The sequence below is a fragment of the Dermacentor andersoni genome, chromosome 6 (genome assembly GCF_023375885.2).
Source record: "Dermacentor andersoni chromosome 6, qqDerAnde1_hic_scaffold, whole genome shotgun sequence".
NCBI classification, from domain to species: Eukaryota; Metazoa; Arthropoda; class Arachnida; order Ixodida; family Ixodidae; genus Dermacentor; species Dermacentor andersoni.
Genome location: NC_092819.1, coordinates 44,753,399 through 44,776,744, shown reverse-complemented (window position 1 = coordinate 44,776,744; position 23,346 = coordinate 44,753,399). Strand labels below are relative to the sequence as shown.

The window sequence follows — 23,346 nt, the reverse complement described above, 5'->3', positions numbered from 1 at the left end:
ACTACATGTTAGGCAGAATAGGTCACAGAGCGCTCCGCATACTCCGCTCTGAAGATCCCCACACACAAAACCCAGAAAAAGAACAACCAATTAGAGACACGATAATGTTGACGCCGGGTCATACGGGCGTGGAAGGCAACCGTGAGGTCGACAGGGTAGCTCGAGGATACACTGCATACCGAGCACCCTCCGCCAATGACCTCGAGGAAACTGAGCCAGTACCCAGAGAATACTCGGCTATCCTAAACCACTATAAGGGCAGAAGGAAGGGGTACCCCCCGCCGCATAGCTCTCTCACTAGAGAGGACTCCGTAGCTTGGAGGCTGCTACAGACGGGTGCATATCCGAACTTAAACACCCTCAGTAAAATACAACCCGCACAGTACACTGACAAATGCCCATGGTCCAGGAAACACCCACGCTCTACCATATCACGTTGGCCTGCCAGAAAACAAATGCGGCACCAATAATATCAAACCCGAGTGCGGAGCAATCGGAAGGAATGCTCTCCAGCGACCGTCAGGACGTCCAACTAGGGCTGATCCGACGGGCCCAGCTGGCAGCGGCATCCAGCGGAGCCCTGGACTAGGGGCAGACGGCCATTGCTAAGAAGATGGAAGACACCATCTGACTCCGCGAAATTCATTAAATTCTCTAGAGCTCAATAAACGTTTGTCCTCCTCCTCCTCCTTGCTTCGTCTCTTGCAAGTGAAATTTCTGTCTATAGTTACCTGCAGGTAAAGTCCTGTTTCGTAAGTACGTCTTCTTTCCTTTTTGTGTGTTTTTCAGTCATTATGGTTACATGGTCCTAAAATTTTGCGCGCTATAAACTGATCTACACGATGGCCTTTCTCTGCAGTGCTTACTTTTACCTCGGAACATTTCAATATATATATATATATATATATATATATATATAGAATACTGCACGGAGCCGTTCTAAGTGAACCAATCAATCAGCAAATAAAAAAAAAAGCTCGCCGTAAGGCGCATGTATTCGATAATCGTGGTCTTGCCCATTACCACTCCAGGAAAATTAGAAAAAAAGAAAGATCGACTAGAGGGACCACGTGATCTTCTGACGCACAAGTATCGCGGCCTGTCTTCGTGTTTTGTTTGTCTTCGTTCTTGCACAGCAAGCATTGCGGTCTGAATGAACCGCTCCCAAACTGAAAGGCGGATGCCCAGCTGGGGGGGGGGGGGGGGGGGGCGGAGTCTGACTGTACCCGTCTTTTAAACCAGCGGGTGTCCGGCGGTAGGGATCGGACCATGCACCTGCCGCAGCCGAGCCAGACGTTCTAGTCGCTTCTCGAAGAGGAAGCCCGTGTGTCGAGTGAGCTCCTGAACACTTTGCAATACGACGAACAGGGTTTGAATCATGTATGCGAACCTCAAAGAGGTGCCACGTAATGCCAAGGCATTTCTCTCGAATTTACCGCTAACTCACCACTGATATTTTTTTTCAACCTCAGATGGCATGCTGGCATATTTAGATGGAACGTTTGGTAAGTTGTTACGTATTCAGGTTGGCTAGAGATATTCGTATATCAAAATTTCAGAATCGAATAGAACACGAATAGCGGAGAAAAGTAACATTTGAACATAGAAACGAACGCCGAATCACTTGTAATTTCTAAACAAAATGACAGAAAAGGTTGCTGGGAGTCCGTGTACTAGAGATGCTTATTTACGCTATTAGAAACTTGTAATGCTCCTTCCTGTCCCCCAGAGTACGGTAGCAACAAGACGCATTTCTAGTTAACATCCCTGCCTTCCCTATTTCTTTCCTGCTGCTCCTGTAATGCCGTTCGCGTCTGGAGGTCCGGTCAACAGAGCAGCTTGTATTATACTGGCCGTTTTGAAACAAAAGAGGAGCTAATCACCAGATCTAAATGGAGTACTTGACCACATGACCTACTTCTTTGCTGTTTTTGTATAGTAACCCTATCAATATAATCATAAGAGGTCCACCTGGTAGTTTTTTCAAAACTCTGGGACTTCCTACTGTAATACTATTACCATGTAACTCCATCATGACTGTTGCAATAAACTTGACTTGAGTTTTGTCCTCGCTGAGGAAGCTAAGTGTAATACTGTGCCAACGCACATCGTTTGGATGGATGCAGACACGGTAAGATTGAGCCTATTTTAAAAATTGATTTGCCCAAATCCAGACCGCTTTCTAGGCAGCCTAAAGGCGAATGATCCTCGTTGAACAACTGTTAATTAATGAGTTAAAGTTAGCTGCTACATGTGTCTGCTCAGGAACTGGTGCCGAATTCACAAAGAAGCTCGCTCGTAAGTGCTCTTTGCCCATTGGCAGGTAGTCTTTGCTATTGGCAAGTCCAGCGTAATGATTCGCTGAAATTTTCTCTTACGAACAATTTCATCGTAAGGGCCTTATTTTGTGAATACGGGCCCTGGTCTCTCTGCGCAACAACTTCGCCTCTCCTACAGCAGAACCACGCGGAAGATTTAACACGTGTCTGGTCTTTCTCCCTGAAGACTCTAATTAAATTACGGGGTTCTACGCGCCAAAACCACTTTCTGATTATGAGGCACGCTGTAGTGGAGGACTCCGGAAATTTTGACCACCTGAGGTACTTTAACGTGCACCTAAATCTAAGTACACGGGTGTTTTCGCACTTCGCCCCCATCGAAATGCGGCCGCCGTGGGCGGGATTCGCTCCCACGACCTCGTGCTCAGCAGCCGAACACCATAGCCACTGAGCAACCAGGGCGGGTCCTGAAGACTCTAAAAGCGTTGTCTTTACACTGTAAGCAAATCCGTATATTTGAACACACATACGGCTCTTTCGACGAGGGAATTCGCGGACAGAATACAACACGAACAGTAAGGGCTATTTCATGCGTACCCGAATTTTCGAATAATCACGCACCACCTAATGTTGGCACAGTGCATTCGTGCAGAGTAGAAAGTGCTGTGACAGCGCTTGCCGTGCCTTTCTACGGTTATCTGCTTTTGTCTGTCGTTCTTTTTTTCGCGATAAAACTTGCTAATATAGGGACTGGCATAACCGTGTAATGCCCCATGTATCATCTATGCTACGCTGAGCATATTGCCTCAAATCACTGATTGAAGCATAGGAAACATAACAAAAAGACCATAGTTGCGTTTTTGAGGCAATATATTGAAGGTTCAGCTGTAGATATCTTAAGAAATCAATTACTAATTAAATAATTAGTAGAGTAATTAAGGTATAACTAAAAAAAACATTCTTTTTTTTTCTACAAGTGTGCTCTCCATGGCCAGAAAGAAATGCCAACGGTTAGTTTCAATTTTCCTTGATGTGTAACTGTGTTTGATCATTACAGGAACAAATTCATCTTACCCTTCTTTCCGCACTGAAAATACATTCTACGTGTGCGTGAGCGCACAAGGCAAGACAGTTAAGTGAAACGAGTGGTCATTCTATGCCTCTTCAAACAGTAGGCGCATAGCCGAATCCATAGCCGTCAACAGCCGTCTTTCGCCTAATTGATAAATGTATCTCCCTCCCTTCGGTCTTACTTCTCCGCAAGTACTAATCGAGCTTTCCATATATACGACAAAAAAAAAAAAAAAAAAAAACTGCGAAAATACACCGACGTCCATTACCCCAACAAAGAGATAAAGAAAGCGTAACAATCGTTATGGCCAGACCTGCCCCGCTGCGCACTTTCAGCGACTATAGCCACGAAAGACTGGCCGTGGTGCGCATATTAGGTATAAAACGCCAACGAACTCGTGGTAATTTGATCGTGATGCCATAATTCGAACTTTATTGCGCAGATTTTACTTTCTTCTTCCTTTCTTAACAATCTCTCGCTCATTTATTTAGTTTTGCGGCTGCAAAATAAGTGGGCGTACTGCCGTAGCTCGCTTAGAAAAGCCTCCCCGCAAGGAACCCCATTATAAAAGCGCAATAGAATTTCGATAATTTGATCGAAATGCGGTATAATTCGGACCGCTTCCTAATTCCGAGAACATTTCCGGGCTCCCCCGCCACTAACGTCGAGCCGCGGAGCACACAAACAGGCGTTGCGGCAAGGCGTGGAACGCAGTTAAAGAAATGCATACCGCATAGACCCTGGTATAGTACACGTGGTTTTACCGCCAAGATTATATTCATCCACATATATTTTTTTTCTCATTAGGATACCATACTCACGGAATGAAACACATCAAGTTAAGGCTACCTAATATGTGTACCTATGCTTCTGCCGTCTCCAGTGTAAATGACACCAGCATGGTTTTGGCTTTTACGCTTTGATCTGAGTTCCTGTTTTTTAGCCACAAGCGTGGCGACGTGACGCGGAACTAGAAGAATTAACGGTTGGGCTAGTGTGTCTTGCACTGCCTATGAGAAATATTAGCGGAACGAGGAGACAACTCCCACTTATGTGTTCTTTTTTTTTCCTCGCAAATTCTCCTCATCAGCGACGTCACACTGTGGAGTATTTGTGCTTATACGGTGTTAAGCTATAAAATTTCCCTGTCCAGTTTCATTCCAAGAGTATATAGTGCGATGTACAAAAGAGACCGAAGAAAAAGTTGTTGGATTATGGCTTCAGCATCCCTTCTCCCTTACTCGAACAAAAATATAAAGGGGATATATAGGCATACGATATTCATAAGTGCAGCTAAAGCTGAACGAGTGGCCCCCACGCTGCATACCACAGCCTGCGTAGCCACCGTAGCCTGTGTGCCACTACGGCTGCGGTTCGGCTAGGCTTGGTTCCGTTTGTTGCTGCCTTCGAAGAAAAATTGTTGTAAAGAAATATTTACAGCTATTAGAGGTTACATTAAAGACGGGCAAAACCTTTACTTCGTTTTTTTTTTCTAAGGACACTTCTTGCCTTTATTTTAGATATGTATAAATTTAGGGTGCGTCAAGTCCACTACTGTGGCTATTAAACACGTATATTTGGTATGAATTGCTTCACACGCCGAAAAGCCGGCAAGTTATAGCAGACGACACATAACTTTTCTTTTTCGGTGTCTTTTCTTCTGTTTTCCACGTAACACTTTCGCTTTATGTTCTGTCTGTGAAACGCTTTATTTTCCTTCCTGCTTTTCAGATTATGAAAAAAATAAAAAAGAAACAGGCGTTCTTGTGTAAGTAATGCCACATATTTATTCGCGAAACAAAGGAAAAAAACTGCTCTTTATTGTAAAGCAGCGTTTAGCTGTCGTACATTCACGGATATGCTACTCTGCAGAGAACGGGAAGGAGAGGAAAAAAGGCCATAGATAAACGTGGGCATTGGTATTGAAAAAAAAAAAAGAACGAGAGTTAAAAGTCGTGCTGTTTTCCACGCGATCTTTCATGTTCGTTTGAACGGCAGAGCACATCCTCTAAGTAATAAGTATGGGGACTCGCTGGGCGAATCGGTGCATAGTGAAGGTGCGACGGTTCTAGCAAGGTGACACGGGACGAATTCTTTCGTCCCGGGTTCATCCAGCGGTCATCGCATATCCTCCTCCTGATTGTGCTTGAGACTATTCACCTCGCTGGAAAAAAACATGCCTCCGCTGTTCCAGGGCACGAACGCAAGTTATCTTGGTAAATCGGGAATGAATCGGGAGCGGAAGTTGCGTTCCTGGCCTTGCCTATATCGAAACAGCCCTGAATTATTTTTTGTCGGTAATTACAACCTGCATTTTCCCGTGCTGTGCTACGCAGGCTGTTATATGTCGGACTATTGCGGGACGTACAGCAGATCGCTAAAGTTATCGGAGCACGGAAGTCGCAATAAAGAAAGAAAGAAAGAAAGAAAGAAAGGAAGAAAGAAAGAAAGCTCAATTTTTTCGGTATCTGCCACTCAGTCAAAAATGTAAGGTTACAGTGCTGTGTTCCCAAAAGAGAACCATAAACTGCAGATTTTTTTATTATTATTTTTAAGGTGCACGCACTGAAGCATAAATTTTTCGTTTCTTTTCTTTTTCCGGTTTCCAAGCTTCAAAATATTTTGCGGACAGCAGTACTTCCGCACCCGTCGGACAATCCGTCGTACATTCTACTGTTACTCCTTATGCCTAAAAAATACGTGTTCATATTTAAAAATTTTCATTGAATATACTTTGTTTTATTTTTAAGCAAGGACGTGTGGTCATCGCCGACAACAATGACGAGACCTCCTACAATTAGCAACTTGTTTTAGTAACTACATTTACTAAAGTTACTAAGTGTGACAGACTCAGCATCCCCGAGTATGTACCAGCGCTAAGCAACTTCATTGCAATGTACCCATTCACATGACCTAGCAACCACGATCACACAACAAAACGATTGCTTACACAAGCAATACTCACGATTGGTCCTCCCTTGATTGCCGCTGTGCACTGCTGTCACTTTGTGTTCCTGTAAGGGGCCAAATTCACCTTAACTTTTATTTTCATTTTATTTTACTTATTTCTGAAAGTGTCTAATAACAGCTATATGCCTTAGTCAGGCAAAGAACAGAAAAGAGAAAACAAAACAGAAAACCTGAAAGAACAGTGGTACAAGATGCAACGAAAAAATTGAATTAATTCAAAGACAGAAGTCTTCGTTTCCGAGGCTTTGAACATGACGTCACGCGGAGCCCCGATGCTGCAAGCACCTATGATGCTGCAAACTTACAGTGAACAACGGTGTTAGAAGGAGCCGTGATGTTACAAGTGGCCGTGATACTACAAAGACCCGCCGTGGTTGCTTAGTGGCTATGGTGTTAGTCTGCTAAGCACAAGGTCTTGGAATCGAATGCCTGCCACGGCGGCCGCATTTAGATGGTGGCGAAATTCAAAAGCACCCGTGTACTTTGAGTTTAGTGCACGTTAAAGAACCCCAGGTGGTCTAAATTATTCCGGAGTCCCCCTTCTACGGCATGCCTCATAATCAGCTCGTGGTTTTGCCACGTAAAACCTAATAATGTGATTTCGTGTTACAAGTAACCATGACGTAACAGGGATATCCCGATGCTTATAGGTCATAACAGCATGGCGCAATAAAACCGATAATGCACTACTTCGGTTTAATTTCAGCAGAAAGCGCTTTTGTTTCTTTTGATTCAGGAATCTCACTTTTCTTACGACGACGAAATCGAAACGCGCACAGTGCGAAGTCCGAACGTTTCATCCCGACGAACCATAATTGTGTATTTTTTTACTGCACGTTAGGCGAATTAAAGCCCACGAATTCCACAAAAGAAACCTAGTTTGCTTAAAAGAATCATAAGCGTTTTATCAACTTTTCCAATAACTTCGTAGTTAGCCGAGCGCAGCAATGCTGGCGCTCTTCGCAGTAAAGTTCGCGTTAGGCAATACCCCGTCGAAGTACCTACAGCTGATTCGACGATTACGTGATCGGGCGTGCCAGCTGTGTCTCTTTTCCGCAATTCCGACAGGCTCGCAGAAAGTTTATCAAATTCGCCGATAATTTCGTAGCTAGAACAGTGTCGTCTCTGACAGACAGAATTGGGAGAGCCATTCAATGTCTACGCAAGACTCAGCCATGGTAGCTACGAAGACCATGTAGGAATCATTCTCAGCCGCCCGTCCCCATCCACGATCTTGGGTTTATCAAGGAAAATTTTTTCTCCGTCTAATAAATACGCATATATCTCTTTCGGCTCGCGAAGGAACCATACGCCGCGACGCGATACATTAGTATATAAGTTCGCGTCGGGTAATACTTTGCTGCATTCCTATGGAAAATTGGACGAAGTTGGTGTGCGTGCGTGTGAGTCTTTGTCACGTGGGCGTTTTCACCCGCCTGCGAGGTTTGAAGATGAAGTCTCCACGGTGTTACGATCGGCCTGCGGGAGTACTGCTCTGCAAAGCTATCTCAGCCCGCTGCAGGTGCATCGATCGACCCGCGGTGGTGGCGCCCTTCAGAGAACCGGGGAAGACTACAGCCCTAACCGACCATGAACTTCCTTCGGAGAATTGGAGACCACGGCAGCGTTAATCCACCATACGCCTTCTTCGCAGAGTCGGAGACGGCAGCAGGGCTGGCCATGTTTGGCGGACCGTGTATTGTTGGTTGATTGGCCATGGCCTTCATGGTCTATTTGCAGCAAGAAGAGCTTCTCTAACAAAAGGGTGCTTTGCGGTACGTTTTTCCTCGGGCCCCAGGATTCTTCACAGTCTGCTGACTGTGACGAATCGACTGTGACTGTGACGGGTCGACTACGCCACAACGACTGTGGACTCGTCCGATTGGACGGAGGTTGGACAGCAGTTTTCCCTCCCCTAGGGATCTAGGGAGGACAGAGACTTTTTAAGCAGCAGTTTGTCGGCTGCTAGAGTGTGCTCGTGCTAGTGAGCAGTGTGCTGGGTGTGTTTGGAGCTTCGTGCTCGTCTGCTGTATGCTTCGTCTCGCGTGCTCCATTTGGGAGTCACGCTAGACTGTCGAAATGTATCTCTTGTTTTAATGTCCCGTACGCCTAGTTCCTCCCTACAACCTCCAACTCTTACAACGGGTGGAGCCGCACGGTCTGCAACTAGTACTCTACTCTGTATACTGGCGAACATTCTTATGCACGTACTGGGACCGCAGCGCCTAAGCGTCGCCAACGAGAAAGAATTACGAGGACAGCGAGTTTCTTACATTCTTTCATATACGCGTTCTCTTAAGCGTTGTGGTTCCAGAGCATGTATCAAATCAACTAACCCGAAAGCATGCACTTCCACACGATATTAACTGTCGCTCTTTCTGCGTTTCCGCCTTGCTCATTTCGCTCACCACGAATACGCACGCTCGGAGAGACACTATGGACCCGTATTAAGAAAGAGCTGTTATGCTAAAGCAGCTCGCAAGAGCAGTTACAAGCCAATCGCGATGTTGGACATGCTATAGGCGAAGGCGGCCGCCCAATAATAATGAGCACTTACGAATAAACTGCCTTGTAAACTTGGCCGCAGATCGAGACCTCTAAAAAGCAGAAAACTCACGAATGTTTTGGCTAAAGAATATATATAGGAACATAAAATCGCTCCACAACCACGTGACGGGACATGTGTTATTCTTCAAACGTATCAGGTCTACATCTGCATTTCCGACAAATGTTCAGCTATTTCTCAAAAATGCGACGCTGGAATTTTTTTCTTAGGTTTTACGCGCCAAAACCACGATTTAATTATGACGCACACCATAGTGGGGGACTCCAGATTCATTTTGACCACCATGGGATCTTTAACGCGCCCCCAATGCACGGGACACGGGCGTTTTTGCATTTCGCCCCCATTGGAGGAAAATTTCTTATACACAAAGAAAGCAGGACACTCGAAGCAAATGAATGCCGGGTTCACAAACTACACACAGGCACTTGCACGTTCCACTTCATGCATTATTTTGCTCACAAGTCATAATATTCTACTTAAAATTTGGAGATTTCAATGCAAAGCATGAAGTTACAATTTTGCATGCCTTGAGGCAAGAAGAAGATAGTTTCGGCCCACCAAACAACACCACTTGACGCGTGATGCGAGGTTAGGCGTGTCGAATCAATTACTACTTCGACTATTCATTCGAGTAATTTTCTTACTTGGACAGATGTTGGACCGCTCAGAAATCATCTGCACTATACCGTCTGTCTTTGAAGTACGCTAGGCCGACTGGATGGTCTATCCTTGTGCAGATTCAATGGTCTTGGGTATATGGCTTCATTGCTGACCAACCCAGAAAGCTACGCGCTACGATGTCTTTTCTGAAGTCAACGAACCTGTGAAGACGTTTTTAGGCGCCCTGTGTCTGCTACTGTGTAGGCGGACTCTCTCTCTCTCTTCTCTCTCTCTCTCTCTTTCTCTCATTTTGCTTTTGTCGTTTTCTTCTTTCTTTCAATATCTCATCGCTTTTCACCCGTGCAGGATAGACAACCGGACCTCCATGTGGTTTCTTCCTGCGGTTCTCTCCATCTCTCTTTCTCTCTCAATTTACACTACCGAGCCTGAGAAGTGCGACATCAGCAGGGGCCGTTCGTGTTACACTGCAATTTTATAAAGCTTCACTGACCAGCTAAGCAACTCCCTTCCTCACTTACTCCAAGCCGGTTATTTATTCTCCAACATAAGTGTACTATAGTGGATAAATAAAACGGGGAAAAGGTAGGGCTAGCTATACTCTAGCATTATTTTGTTTCGCCTTTAACGACTTCACTTGATGACAGCATAATCTCGGCTCGTATGCATACCTTGAAGCTTGGACCACGACTGCATCGACTAAACCCCTCCCTGCAACTCCGACCTCCACTCGGACTTTCTCGACGTGAAGCTACGCTTCTCTGTCGCCTTTGGTTAGGAGTTGCCTTCACAAAGGCATGCTCTACATTAACTGGAGTGACTGACAGTGCAGCATGCGAGGTCTGTGGCACCGAAGAAAACATCGACCACCTGCTGTGCCACTGGCCACGATACACCCCAGAGAGACAAGAACTTGCCAAAGCTTTCCAAAAACTGGACAATCGGCCGCTTTCTGTGCAGGTGCTGCTGGAACACCGCACCCATCGCCTGTCGGCCCATACAGCGGTGAAGGCGCTTTTGTGCTTCTTAATGACGACGGGCTTGTGCCTATCTGTGACTATTAATGCAATTTCTGTAAGACCACACACGTCAGCGAACTCATCGCAATTTACTTCTTTCCTTCTCTCCTCTCTCTCCCTGTTATCTTTGTTTTCCCCCTTTCCCATTCCCCCGGTGTAGTGTAGCCAACCGGACGTTATTCTGGTTAACCTCCCTGCCTTCTACTTATCTATTTCCCTTCTTTCCTGGACCACCACTGCACACAGAATCGTAGCGGTACAAAACGTAGCTCTCGCGTTATTGTTTGCAAGAGGTGATCTGCCTTACAATTTCCTGCACACGTTTAGTTTGCCCAGGATAGTTATATGGGGACGCTTGTATATCAGATGGACATTAAAGACATACTACACTTGTTTATGAGCGTCAAACATGGTACGTAACCGCTATGAACGACCTGCCAAAAACCAGGTGGTGGGAAAAATTAATAAATATGAACAAATACAATCAAATTAAGAAAAAAACTTAGGACAGGAAAATTTGCTAACAAGGAATATTGAGAAACTGAGTGATCAGACCGCATGAACACACAAATAAAAGAGGCTGAAAAAGAGCGCCATGCTCCAGTGAGCATTTTGGCGAACAAGTTTAGACGACATATAACTAAGATATGAGAAACTGAATATAGCATGGAAAATTTTGTAGCTTACAGTACACCGTCATACATAAACATTAAGCTATAACATAGAACCGATGGTCAGTGTGAGAGTACAAGCAAAACGCTTAGATCCAGTGCAGGATGACGAAGCAGACCTTTTGGGAACATTTCTCGTTGAAATATATATCCGCAACAAACTGAAATACGCTGGTCAATAGATTCAATTTCGTTTCAGAAATGACACGGATGAGAGATAACTAGATAATGGATAACCAGCGAAGAAATGATTGAAGAATAATTGCCCAACTATATTTTTCGTCAAGACGCGGTTCTCATTTAATTTTTTCGCCTTCTGCTGAGAATGGAATGCCTCTCTACAATAGTTTCCTCGTCAGGCGTTTCAATTCGAGGCCGAAAATCCGTTTCTAACGTCGACTACCAGCTAGCTCACGCAAATGAAATACTTGCGCCTTAGCGATGAGGGCACTGCTTATTAAGCTCCCGCACGCCTCACGTCATGCACTAAGCAGAGCCCCTCAAACTCGGACGATTGCTCAATGGTTATCCCGTACACCCTTGCAAAAGTATACTTCATTCAATGTAAGTTTGTAAAAGCACTCTATCTGTGCGAGTAAAAGGAGCGTACAGTGGTAATAAATGTAGCGATATTTTGTAAGCGTACGACGCGCAGTAGAGCTCTTTGTCAAAGACAATGGTTTTTCGAATCAATTTGCTGGGTAGAAAATTTCAAGAAATAGCTTCCTGCGTGGTGTGCTAGCTCACGTCATTACTGTCAAATCAGCGGTCTCCTTGTCGTATGCACGCATTAACTCATCTCATATGCGGTTAATGCTTCAAAGCGGCGTCTCAGCGCCTGTTACCAGCCTGCGGCCGTTGGAGGTGCTGTTCATTTATGTGCAATGTCTACGAAATTGAATTGATACTCCAGCATCACTGATGTTACCACCCACACGCTGAACTTAAATAATACTTTGGAGCCATAGCCAGAGTAGACTCGAGGGACGCAAGGTGGTATCATGCTTATACGTCATAATAATTGTGAGTAGCGTGGGTGGCAAATTTGCGGAAGAGCTGCGCTGGCCGGCTTCACTGCAGTTTTGACATTACAGTTGAACATGGTGCTTGATGAGCGACAGCTTGCCGATATTCCTCTTTGAGAAATGTCGTGCTCTCCCATTTATTGCGCAGTGAATTGACCGATCGGTAGATAATGCAAGAAATGTCAGTGAAATTTAGAGAAACGCTTTTTTGGCAGCATCTTAACGTTGCACCGTTCAACGAAAGCAACACACCAGAAAAAAGAAACGCACCATTGCATAAATTATTAACATGCTTGATTGCTAAATACAAAGTGGGCGATTACTTAATGCAGGAAGAGTAAACTTGAAAATCGAGAATAATGCCGAAGACGACGGGCTGACTCAATAGGCAAGTAGACAGTAAACTATCAGCTTGTCACAAACAGACCCCAATTACTTAGAGGGACACTTGAGAAATACTGGATCAGTTTAGATTGATAAAGCATTATTGAAGAACTTTGTTTTCATTGATCTCGCGTTAATAGGTTGATTACTATAAAAGGCAGTGATGGTCAAATTGTCATTTTTGAATTTTGCATCGAAACCCTCTCTTTAGTGCGTCAGTGTGACGTCACGAATTGCAAAGCATTTTTTTTTTTCTCGCATTTCGGCTGGGGTCTGGTTCCATAAAGCTTCAGTCTTTAGTTCTTTTCGAATTCGGTGGAGTTCATTTGTACCGATAAAAGTATAACTAGGCCCGAGCAGGCGGAGTCAAAATCCATGTCGTCAGGCGAAGTTGATGCGGGAACTTCAAGGCGTCACCGCCACCCGTCTTTCCATTTTGCGTCTTCTCTGTGGCGTACCGAGCGTCTTCTCGCGGTAAGAGCGCCATTTTTTTTTTGGTATTGTGGAAGTGTAATATACTAACAGAGCTCAAGTCATTTTTTCCCTTTTTAGTGCCTCTTCAGTGAACCCGATACTCCAAGCTGTTAGTGGCGAGAAGCTGGAGTACAAACGGAAACGTACGGGCGTACAAACGGAAACGCTGCAGGAGGAACCTGGACACCGCTCGAACTGTAGCAGACGACAGTCGCTAGTCCATGCCCTGACGTCACACGACCAGAGCTCGCAGCGCCCCTGTAGGTCGCTCTCAGGGCTAATAACCTCTGCAACTGTGATTAGATGGTAATAGATACAGTATCGACATCTTTTGACGTGAAAATTAAGGCTGGCGAAGCGGTTCTTCCGCGTTGATGAGCAATTTCCCGGTCCAGTCACCTTTTGTGCATCAAGGTAATGCTTATAAAGGCGACTCAGCGTCTGCCTGAAGTGCTTTTTTTTTCTTTTTTATGTGTGTGACTCGGCAAGTCTGCTCTTGTATGTGAGACGCGGCGCGGAGGTGCAGCACACGAGGAAGTATTCTGCGCCACTGAGATTTTGCGTTTATCTCTGTACTTGAGTTTTCAATGCGGGATACCGTGCTTTTGAACCGGGTCTTACGTCGGGGAGCTAATATTTGCGAGCTCATCAGGAGGAGCTTGTGAAACGTCGGCGGTGTGACAAGATGTCCACACTATTTATTTCTCTTATACTTCCAGCACTACCATTTCTCCTGTCACTGGCTGTTGACTTGAGTGCTTCTCTGTGATGGCAAGGCTATCAACGCGGCTAGTATATGATCCTTCACGACTTGTCCGTCGCATACCGCAAGGCACAAGAAACCGCCAATTCCTTCGTTTTACGTTGAACCTACTTCCTTGTGTTCTCATCGTGACATTTTGTAATTACCCTTCGTCTATGCTTCCCTTATTCTAGGACATAATATGATCAATTCGATCTACCATAACATAATAATTTGATCGGTCATGACAAAGCTAAAGCTCCCCGGCTTTTATTGAAACAAAAATAATGACAAACGACAAAAGCATTTGCCTTCTTTTCACAGTGGAAGACAAAGAGGTCTTAAAATACCACATATATATTACAGTTATTGCTTCCTATGCAACACATAAAAACCCCTAACAATTACATAAAAGAATAAAGCCTGGGAGAACTCCTGCTATTATTAGCCTTGTTACAGCATCAGTTGAATTTTTTACTTTTGTTGTCGTCTAACCAGTCACGCCGGCCGAATCGCATTTCTTATCAATGTTGCAAGTTTATTTCTTTAAAGCGTGCTTTGCCTCGTAAGCACTGTTATTGAGACAAAGCCACCTTTACGTTAGAGTCGAAGGGTTTGAAGGTTTGTAAGTAGGCAAGATGATATCGTTATTGTTTGTTAATGTTAATGTGTGTGTGCGTGTGTGTGTCCGTGTACGCGCACGTGCGTGCGTGTGGTGGAACCATCCTAGAGAGATCCGAAATGGCTAGAAAGCTGGCATTGGCACAATCCGAAAGAAATGCATGTCAGCACAACACCCTCGAAATAGGGGCAGGCTGAAATATAACGTTGCTTCTTTTTCTTATAAGTACGTCAATTGGCGGTAAGAAGCAATTCGCTGGCTCGGAAAAAAAGAAAAAGAAACAGAAAATCTCATTATATTTGGATTAAGCTTAAAAGGTTCGAAGTGTTGCTAGTAAGCAAAAGTACTTATTCTTACACTTCCTAATGAATGTACCATCAATCATCATTGTACCTCCTCATTGTCTTCATTGTGAGCTTCAGGTGTTTTCTTGTCTACGTTACGGAAGATACACACGATTGCTGACGCCCTCTTTCTGTTACGTCGCAATGCAATTAATTGGAAATGAGTTCCACGTATTTATTACAGCCAAAACGCTCAGGATCTATTTCTAATGCCCGAAGATTAAGATAGGTTGCGCCTGAATGAACCTTGGTCTCGCCAAGCCGTTTTAACACGTAATCGTTTAAAAATAATTACAGCCGTATTAAACTAAGAGATGATAAAAAAATTTTGTCGGCGTTAGAAAAACAGGAGAGAGGGCATAAAAAAAGGGGGGGGGAGGGCATGGAAGATATCCATGAAAGTATCCGACTGGCTACCCTACGCAGGGGAAAGGGGAATTGTAGCATAGAAATATAGAAGGGATAAAAGTAAGGTTACTTGGACCCGAGTGCGCTTGAGGAGAGCGTCACGTGTTCAAAAATGATCACACAGGCAGATTTATTTTAAGAGGCGTTGCTCGACAGATAACAACCAACGTCAGGCAGCTAAATTAACTGTTCAAAGCATCAACTTCATATAGCCTGACCAAGTACGTCGTTTTCTTTTGTTCTTCAAAATCTGGAACACCCCCCCTACCCCCCCCCCCCCCCCCAAACAAAAAATGAAGTATAGATACCTTCAGCGCTCGCAAACCTAGGCTACAAGTACGCCGAGTTGAGTTCCGAAGCTACGTCTGCTCAAGCCGCTGCTCACGGGGCACAAACCGACAGGAAGTTTACGAAGGGCAATTGATAGCAACGTTATTGTACTCCGCTTTCGTATACGGATTTCTGTTTCTTATACAACAACAGTACGTGCTGGAACGAAGTATATCGAAAGAGAGTTCGTTGTTGAGATGTCGCCTCGGAGGAGTGCTCCCGATAAACGCTCTTGATACAAGGAAGCCCTCTCGTGCCGGAGCAGAGAAACTCATGGGCACTAGGCGTGAGACAACAGAGTCGGAAACGCCGCCGGGGGCTTTCGACAGTTCCTCGGAGAGGGGAAAGACAAACACTCCGCGTCTGGTACTCGTTAAACGAGCCGCTTCAAATAGAGCCTAAAAAGAAAACTCTCCGCACTCCGGACTGAATGATCTTGGTGAAAAAAGAAAAGAAATATAAAGCTAAAGGAAATGAGAATCGCTTACTCGTGTACAAGCTCGTTAGAGAGCTCGCAAAACATTCCAACCCGGACTACAATGAAAGACACTTCCTGGGCGACCCACGCGCGACATTAAAAGAAGGTAACTAAATATACGCGCGTAGTGTAAACATTATCCTTCAGCGAGTGTAGTGAAAACGCCGAACGTCTTTCGTTCAAGCCATGGTGTGAGAATGGCTTCGAAAGAAATCGTTCTTATGTAGGCGAGCGTTACTGACGTATGTTGTGGGAAACTGAAGCACCTTGAGTGCCATTGGCTGAGCCATCGCCCTGCTCGATTTGTGTGACGTCCTAAAATTTGTCCTTCGAACGCTTGTGTCACAGTGATACAAGCATTGGAAGTGAGTTGTCGACCACGTGCATACGCGAGTAGCTCAGACACCGCACATATCTTTTATTCATTTCTTTTTATTTTGGTACTGTCAACCGCATTCTCTGGGTAAATACGGGGAGGGTACTGTTCCAATAACACTGGTACACAATACAGTGTGATAGCGCACATTCACTGTTACGCAATGAGCATTCAAAGAAAAATGCTCGTGACAGAGCTTTATCGTATTACTTTAGCGTAAGCTTTAGCGCCGACCACTCAAGACGACGGAGACTTCAGCAAAACATGAAGACCTCTGTTAGCCGCTGAAAGCTGTAAACAGAGCATTAAAGTCTTTCCTTCCTTCCTTCTTTCCTTCCTTCCTTCCTTCCTTGTCTCACATTATGCTGCAACATTTGTTAATACTTCTCTGCGGCAATGCATTAACAAGTTAAATTTGTCACAGATACGACCACAGGCGGAGATTTCATTCCCCCCACCTCCCCACCCCGGGAGGGGAAGAGGGAGTGGGGGTGCTTCATGCATAAAACAGCATTTTCTTATTAAAAGTAACTGGAACGCCAATGCATTTCACTGAACATTTTGAAGAGTAATATCTCATAACTGGTGCGGTCCTAAGAATCCGTTCTAAGTGGATGAGCGTTGCAAACTCACTAGCTACAATTCGTACACTTAGATATGCGCTGTAACGTAAATAATTAAAATGTGAATTGGCGTAATTATGATAATTATTCAATGAAGCAATCTTATTTCTAGGAGAAGTAATGACCGCCTCATCGAGTAATATAGAACAAGGGCTAAAATTGTGCAATCTCTTACAGGCATTTCTTTTAATTTGGTGAAGCTCAAAATAAAACATCCTATATATAACAAGCCTAGTCAATCAAAAATTTTAACTAGTGAAAAGTTGAAAAATTTTATGGCAACTTAAATATAACCTCAGGTGTGAGCGACAGAAGCCTTGCGATAGTGGATTAGGGAGAGAACAGGGAGGGGGAGGGACATTACGATGTGCCTCATAATGCGACCATGGCTTTGGACCCACATAACGTTTTTTTTTAATAAGTGCTGCTTATATCTTTGGTTTTTTTCAGCCCACTGAGCACTACATCTCCCATTGATTTCTGCCTTCCTTTCAAAGCTTAAATAACGTAGCAACGTGTCAAGCGTTGAGTACCATGTTATGAAGAAATTGTTAAATTGTATGGATGCACCATGGTACTCTGGCCACCCACGCCACAAAAAAAGAAAAGGCAAAAACTAGTTACCAGCTCTTAATCTTTAATTTTTTTATATCATAGCCAGCATTTATCGGTGATAGCTAGAAAACTAGTGTTTTTATAAGTGCTTTTCCACTTCTTTCTTTGCCTATGAACTCACGGAGGAAAGTAACTCACTGTTTTCAATACTTCGCTGAAAGCGTCGGCTTTGGCCAAACGCGTTGACGAGACGCAAGTTCACCGCGATATATATAAAGCACAAGGTGTTTATGAACGTTCCTTGACGAAATAGGAGCACAAGTCCAAGATGATATTCACTCCGCTTATACGCGCTGGAATATGTGACAAGAAAAACCAGTGTGAAGAAAACAAACAAAGAACGTGTAAAAGTCACGAGAGCGACTAAAAAGCCACAAGAAACACGAACAGAGAGCCAAATGACTGCAAGATGGGGGTTAATAAGTATAATTGGGCGCAAGAAGACGCCCACCCGGCAGCCGCAAGGCATCTATGCAAATGTGCAGACTAACCCGAGGCGACAATACGTTTATATAGACAAGGGGTACTTTGGGAAAGACTTGGGAAAATTAGGAAGACGACGCTTTATCTCGTTCGTCTTTCTTTATTGTCGAGGCTGACGGCCCAGAATTTTGACCGCGCCTCCTGAGTGAGGAGACCTGCGGTGTAAGGGATGGGGGGGAGGGCTAGGTAAGGTGCGAGATTAGAGCCTCATATTTTTTGTTCCCTGTTCTTTCTTTTTTCCTTCCTTTCCCTTTCCTTGTGTTTTCTGAACCTTTCTATCGCAGCGCGTTCCTTTTTTGTCTCTTGATTTCTTAGCCGTTCCTTACGCTTTTTTTTTCTTTCGTCAACGAACTTGACGCTTGAGCGTTCTCGTCACCTCGGTGGATTAAAGATCATTCAAAGCAAAACCCCGCCCCCCTCCAACATCCCCCCTCATCGCCCGCCGGCCTTCTCAAGCTTTTTTTTTTGTATTTTGCACAGCCCCCGTATTTAAACAGCTGTTCTCGTGTGCTTCCCGCATATCGCGCGCGTTATACAGTGAATACGTAGTTCAGGCGGAGGTCTAAGCAAATGAGGTTCGCGCCATCTTTGCCCTGTGTGGGTCTGCCTTTGTGTCCTCGGGCTCTTCTTCTTCTTCTTCGTTGTTTTTGTTAGATCACCGCCGCTTTCACTTCGCTCATGAAAATTAATGAGTGATGATAAAAGCTTACTTTTGACCCCGCAGTGGTTCATGGGGTCTCATTTCCCGCGGGCAACACTGCAAGAAGCACGCCTGAAATAAATGTGAGTAGGAGTGAGGCCCCTATTTTTTTTTCAGTGTTGCTAGGCCAGTGTGCGCGGGCGATCTCAACTTACTCCGGACAGTTTAATAGAGCTCCTACTTCGTAGAGAGTCCTTGCTGAAGTGATTCAGCACTTCTAGCACGCCGCCACTGAACACTGACTCGAAGGTTCGACACTCAGCTGTCGTGGTGGCGCCGATATGAAACTTCTTTTGGCGCGCGTTAAGGTACCTCGTGCGGCAAAAAATAATCTGAAGCAATCTCGCGCGACGTCTCTCAAAGCCCGAGTGTAGCTTCAAGCCTTCATTTAGGTTCAATATGGCGATGACCGGAGCTGGATGGTGTTGCACGCCATAATTCGTGCGTCCGTTTTTTTTTTCTGTCTGTCTTTTCGTACTACACACCGCAAGAAGTATGTTCTGTTAGGCCCATGGCCAAAATATTCCGCGTGCCAGGCCATTGTGGATATTGAGAGACAGTGAACTGGATATGCAACTGTACCAAATGGTTCCTGTTTTTTTTTTTCTTCGTGCGTCTTCTTTTCGCGTATACACCATCATAACATTCTTCCATTTTTACCCTTCTTCTTCGCCCTAACGTTGTGCAGCAAGCTAGAACACGGTAATTCAAGCCGACCTCTCAGCTTTTATTTTATGATAAATCTTCTACGGGCGTGTATTCCCCTGACTCGTCATTATCCTACCATACCGATTCCTATTATTTGCACAGCAGTCCTAGCAACCGAAATCAGTGCAAGGTGAGAACTCCCGCCTCCAAACTCTGCCGCTCAGGTTTGATGGAACGCCCCACAAGCTAAACCACGTGATAGAGTAGCAACTCTGCTTGATCACGTGTCTGGACAACATTACCTTTATTTTACTGCAACTGCATATCAAGAGAGTCATCCGCTGCTCCAGAACATGTCATTCTAAGAATAAAGTCACAAGCCTACAAAGCACACGCGTCACAGTCACAGTGTAAGCTCGAGCAGCGGCTCCAGAGGAGCTCCATTTTCGGCCGTAGAGGGTCTTCGCGGCGAAGTCTTTTCGTGGCGAAGTCTTTTCGCGGCGAAGTCTCTTCGCGTCGTTTTCACGAGAACGATCTGAACTGTACGCCCTGCGTCGACGGCGAGCTGCGGCTTCTCCTCCTCTCAGCGCAGCGTTCTGCTGAGTCCGACGTTGCCTGACTACAACCACGCGCGTTTCAGTGCACGATTCATCTCTTCAGCAGCAGTTCGTACCTTGTGACGAGACGCCATGATGTGCACAGAAGAGTAAACACAGTTATCCAGACTACGCGGCGGATATGCCACAGCTCTTGACCCGTGGCACGATACGATGCTGTTGTTGATGACGATGACGATGATGATTTATTGGCATCCCCATCAAAACGGGGTGGTGATAAACAGTCACCTAGCCTGCTTGAGTTGACCAGGCCCAGCTACGTACAGCGTGTAACTGCTACATACAGCTGCTACATGTCGGGGCACCCGGTGGAATACAACGCAACTACAATGCAAAGTTTGCACGTATTAACGTTACGCGACGCGCATATCACATCGCGTCACAAACGGCACGATACCATGCTAATGCTGATGATTTTTTTGGCATTGCTTCTGAAACGACAGGTGACAAGCGGTCCCCTAGCCTTCTTGATTTAATCAGGTATACAATACCCATATATATATATATATATATATATATATATATATATATATATATATTAATTCTAGTATTTCTGCATACATCTCCTTAACCTATTTTTTTCTTCCCGAAACATTCTATATCCACCTTGTACTGCTACCTATGCTGGATGGATGGATGGATGGATGGATGGATGGATGGATGGATGGATGGATGGATGGATATTATGAGCGTCCCCTTTGGAACGAGGCGGTGGGTTGCGCCACCAAGCTCTTGCTACTATACTGCCTAATATCCTACATAGGTTAAACAATGAAAAAAGCCAAAAAAACACTCCGAACTACCACGCCCAAATTTTCTGATCCCCTATTGCGAACTGTGCTTATTGCGAACTATGCAAACGTAGTGTTCCTGTATATGCTCCCGCAGGGAGCATATACAGGAACACTATGCGAACGCTACGTGGCGTGCCACCTCGTGTAATAATATGCAACTGCAATGCAACGTGTGCACGTATCGACGCGACGCGCATGTCACATCGCGTGTCTCTCCTCACGCGCTAGGCCGCGTTTATGTGACTTGTTTCCGCTGCAAGCTAGCAAGTGCTGGCGTGAAACTACCCATGATTCTATGCAATAAAAAAAGCTGGCTCAGTGGTAGAGTAGCTGAATCCGGAGCAGCAAGCCCGGGTTCGATACCGGCGACAACTGGTTTTTTTTTCCTCAGAGTTAATTCTTTAGCGCACAAAAAAGAACACAAGACTGAAAGCAACGACGCAAACACGGCGATAAATTCCAGCCTTTGATTTATTTTTCGTATCAGTACATGTATATATGCAAAACAGATAGCAGCACACGCAGGCGCATTTGCACTAGTTTGGTATTTTAAAAAGAGCAAAGATGCATGTGTGTCGAGAGTCAAAATAAAATGAAGAAGTGATATATTGGTCGCAAGATTAAGAGACCAGTTTGTTTTGCCATCACCGTCGAACCACTATCTGCGTGTCGTTTAGAAAATAAGACTTTTCTTTTTTTGAGCGCACGATTGAAGGTGCATTAACACACGTGTCCCCCTAACTAGCAGCTTTCGCCGCTTCAATTATTTCACGAGTTGTTTGCGTCGGACCTCTTCCTATCACGCTGCATTGCGTGAATATGGGACCACGCCCACAGTGCCTGAAGTGAAAGGCCAGATGGCCCGTGCCTGCAATTCGCACAAGGTTTACGAGCTCACGTAGCCTATCAGTCCCGTCTGGCCAATGTATTCTTTTTTTTTGCCACAGAAAAACGGCAACCCATACAAAATTTTACTCTTATATTTAACAAAGCTTTCATTGTGCTTTTTCTGGCAACCGGGCTTCTTGGAACCGCAGTAACTGGCCTTCCACAGCCTAGAAAGCTTGCTTGGAGCTGAAAAGACGACTCTTACATTCGCGTTATTTCCGACCTTCAACCTGTGTGAGACGTCGTGTACGTACAATATTACTATCGAGAAACATATTGGTAATGAGCAAACACTCCCGTAGGACCCTGCGGCCGAACTGCGGCCCCAGGCGGCTGGTCAGACCGCCAATGTTGTCTTCCGATAATTTGGACGCGTGGGTCAGCTCTGCTTTGGTTTCGGTTTCGATAACAGTGCTTTCGATTTTGGTTTACCTTTGGCCGCAAAATTGTCCAATACGTCGTCTCTAGGGGAGCGCAAGAGCTTTAATTTTTCATTTTGAAGCATACCGTACAAATGGACGTAATAAACTCTTGGATCGCAAACTTTTTACTGAGAAAGCCGCCGAGCTTCTCGAAGAACCAGCAAGGCTGAATCAGCTCATGCAGATTGGAAAAATAATGCGATCAGAGCTCTTTTTTTTTCTGCAATTCCTTTGCCGTTTCTTAGCCGCTTTTCTCAGTTGCACACAATAGGAAGGAGTGGCTTCATAGAAAAAAAAAACGTTTTTTTTTGCTGTTTACAATGTGAATTGGCGAAAATAAATGCTGGATCACACACTTGATAAAGCCACAAACTACAAGAATGTTTTAGCCATGACAAGCAACGCGTCAAGTGGCAGTGTGAACCGGGCCAGGCGCATGCAGCGTGCACTTGCAGTGAGGTAAACACCCTTCACAACACGATCCCAAATGCGCATTAGGCTGCTCGAGCCGCGCCAAATGAAACGTTTGTGTGATGGCACGGGTGAGCCACATATAAAAAGTTCTGTGCTTTAAACCGAAGGTCTTGCGAGTGACTTTTGGAAAATTACGCGTTGGAAGTAATGCAAATGCTCATCCGGAAAAGATGGGTCCAAAAACAAAAGGGTGGATGCACGGTAAACGAGTGCCACGGCTCAGATTCTATGCCACACGCCCAAAATACGCTAACCCTGCAAAGCAAACGTCTTGCTAACAATGTTCTTAACGCAAGAATCAGCAAAATTATCTGCGCAGAGAAAAGCAAACACCTTACCGCAGGAGCGAGGCGACGCGTGGAAAAGCGCGGTGAGGTGGGCGTATAGCCAGCGGCACATGACCGGCGCAGCATCAACGTCTCTATGGAAACAGGATGCGTGGACGTAACCCCGTAAACGTATGATAAGCTGTCTACCTTTGAGGTAATGTGGAAGTGCACATCGCTGCGCCGCCTGGCGGGTGGTCAGACCCTTATTTGCTCGGCCGCAAAACGGCCCGAGCGTCCGCTCTTTACGTAGGTATGTTTCTCTATGGTACTACTGCGCACTTCTGCTTCACTCGACCCGTTTCCGGCCTAGCATATTGGGCACCCTTTCGAGCGTAGTTTGCGGTATTAAGCAAACTTTCGGTCGCAGCTGTGACA

General features: G+C 45.1%; 1 protein-coding gene across 2 annotated transcripts in view; it reads right to left on the bottom strand.

Annotated features, from left to right (window-relative positions):
* Positions 1-23,064, bottom strand: part of LOC126522011 (uncharacterized) — a 106,185-nt gene extending 83,121 nt beyond the window's left edge. For both annotated transcript variants that reach the window (XM_055066214.2, XM_055066213.2), the window contains exons 1-2: positions 22,981-23,064; positions 6,317-6,365 (exon numbers count right to left, since the gene is read on the bottom strand). In XM_055066214.2, coding sequence (XP_054922189.1) covers positions 6,317-6,365; positions 22,981-23,041 — 110 coding nt within the window. In that variant the 5' untranslated portion in view covers positions 23,042-23,064. The remainder of the gene's footprint in view (positions 1-6,316; positions 6,366-22,980) is intronic.
* Positions 23,065-23,346: the final 282 nt, after the last annotated feature.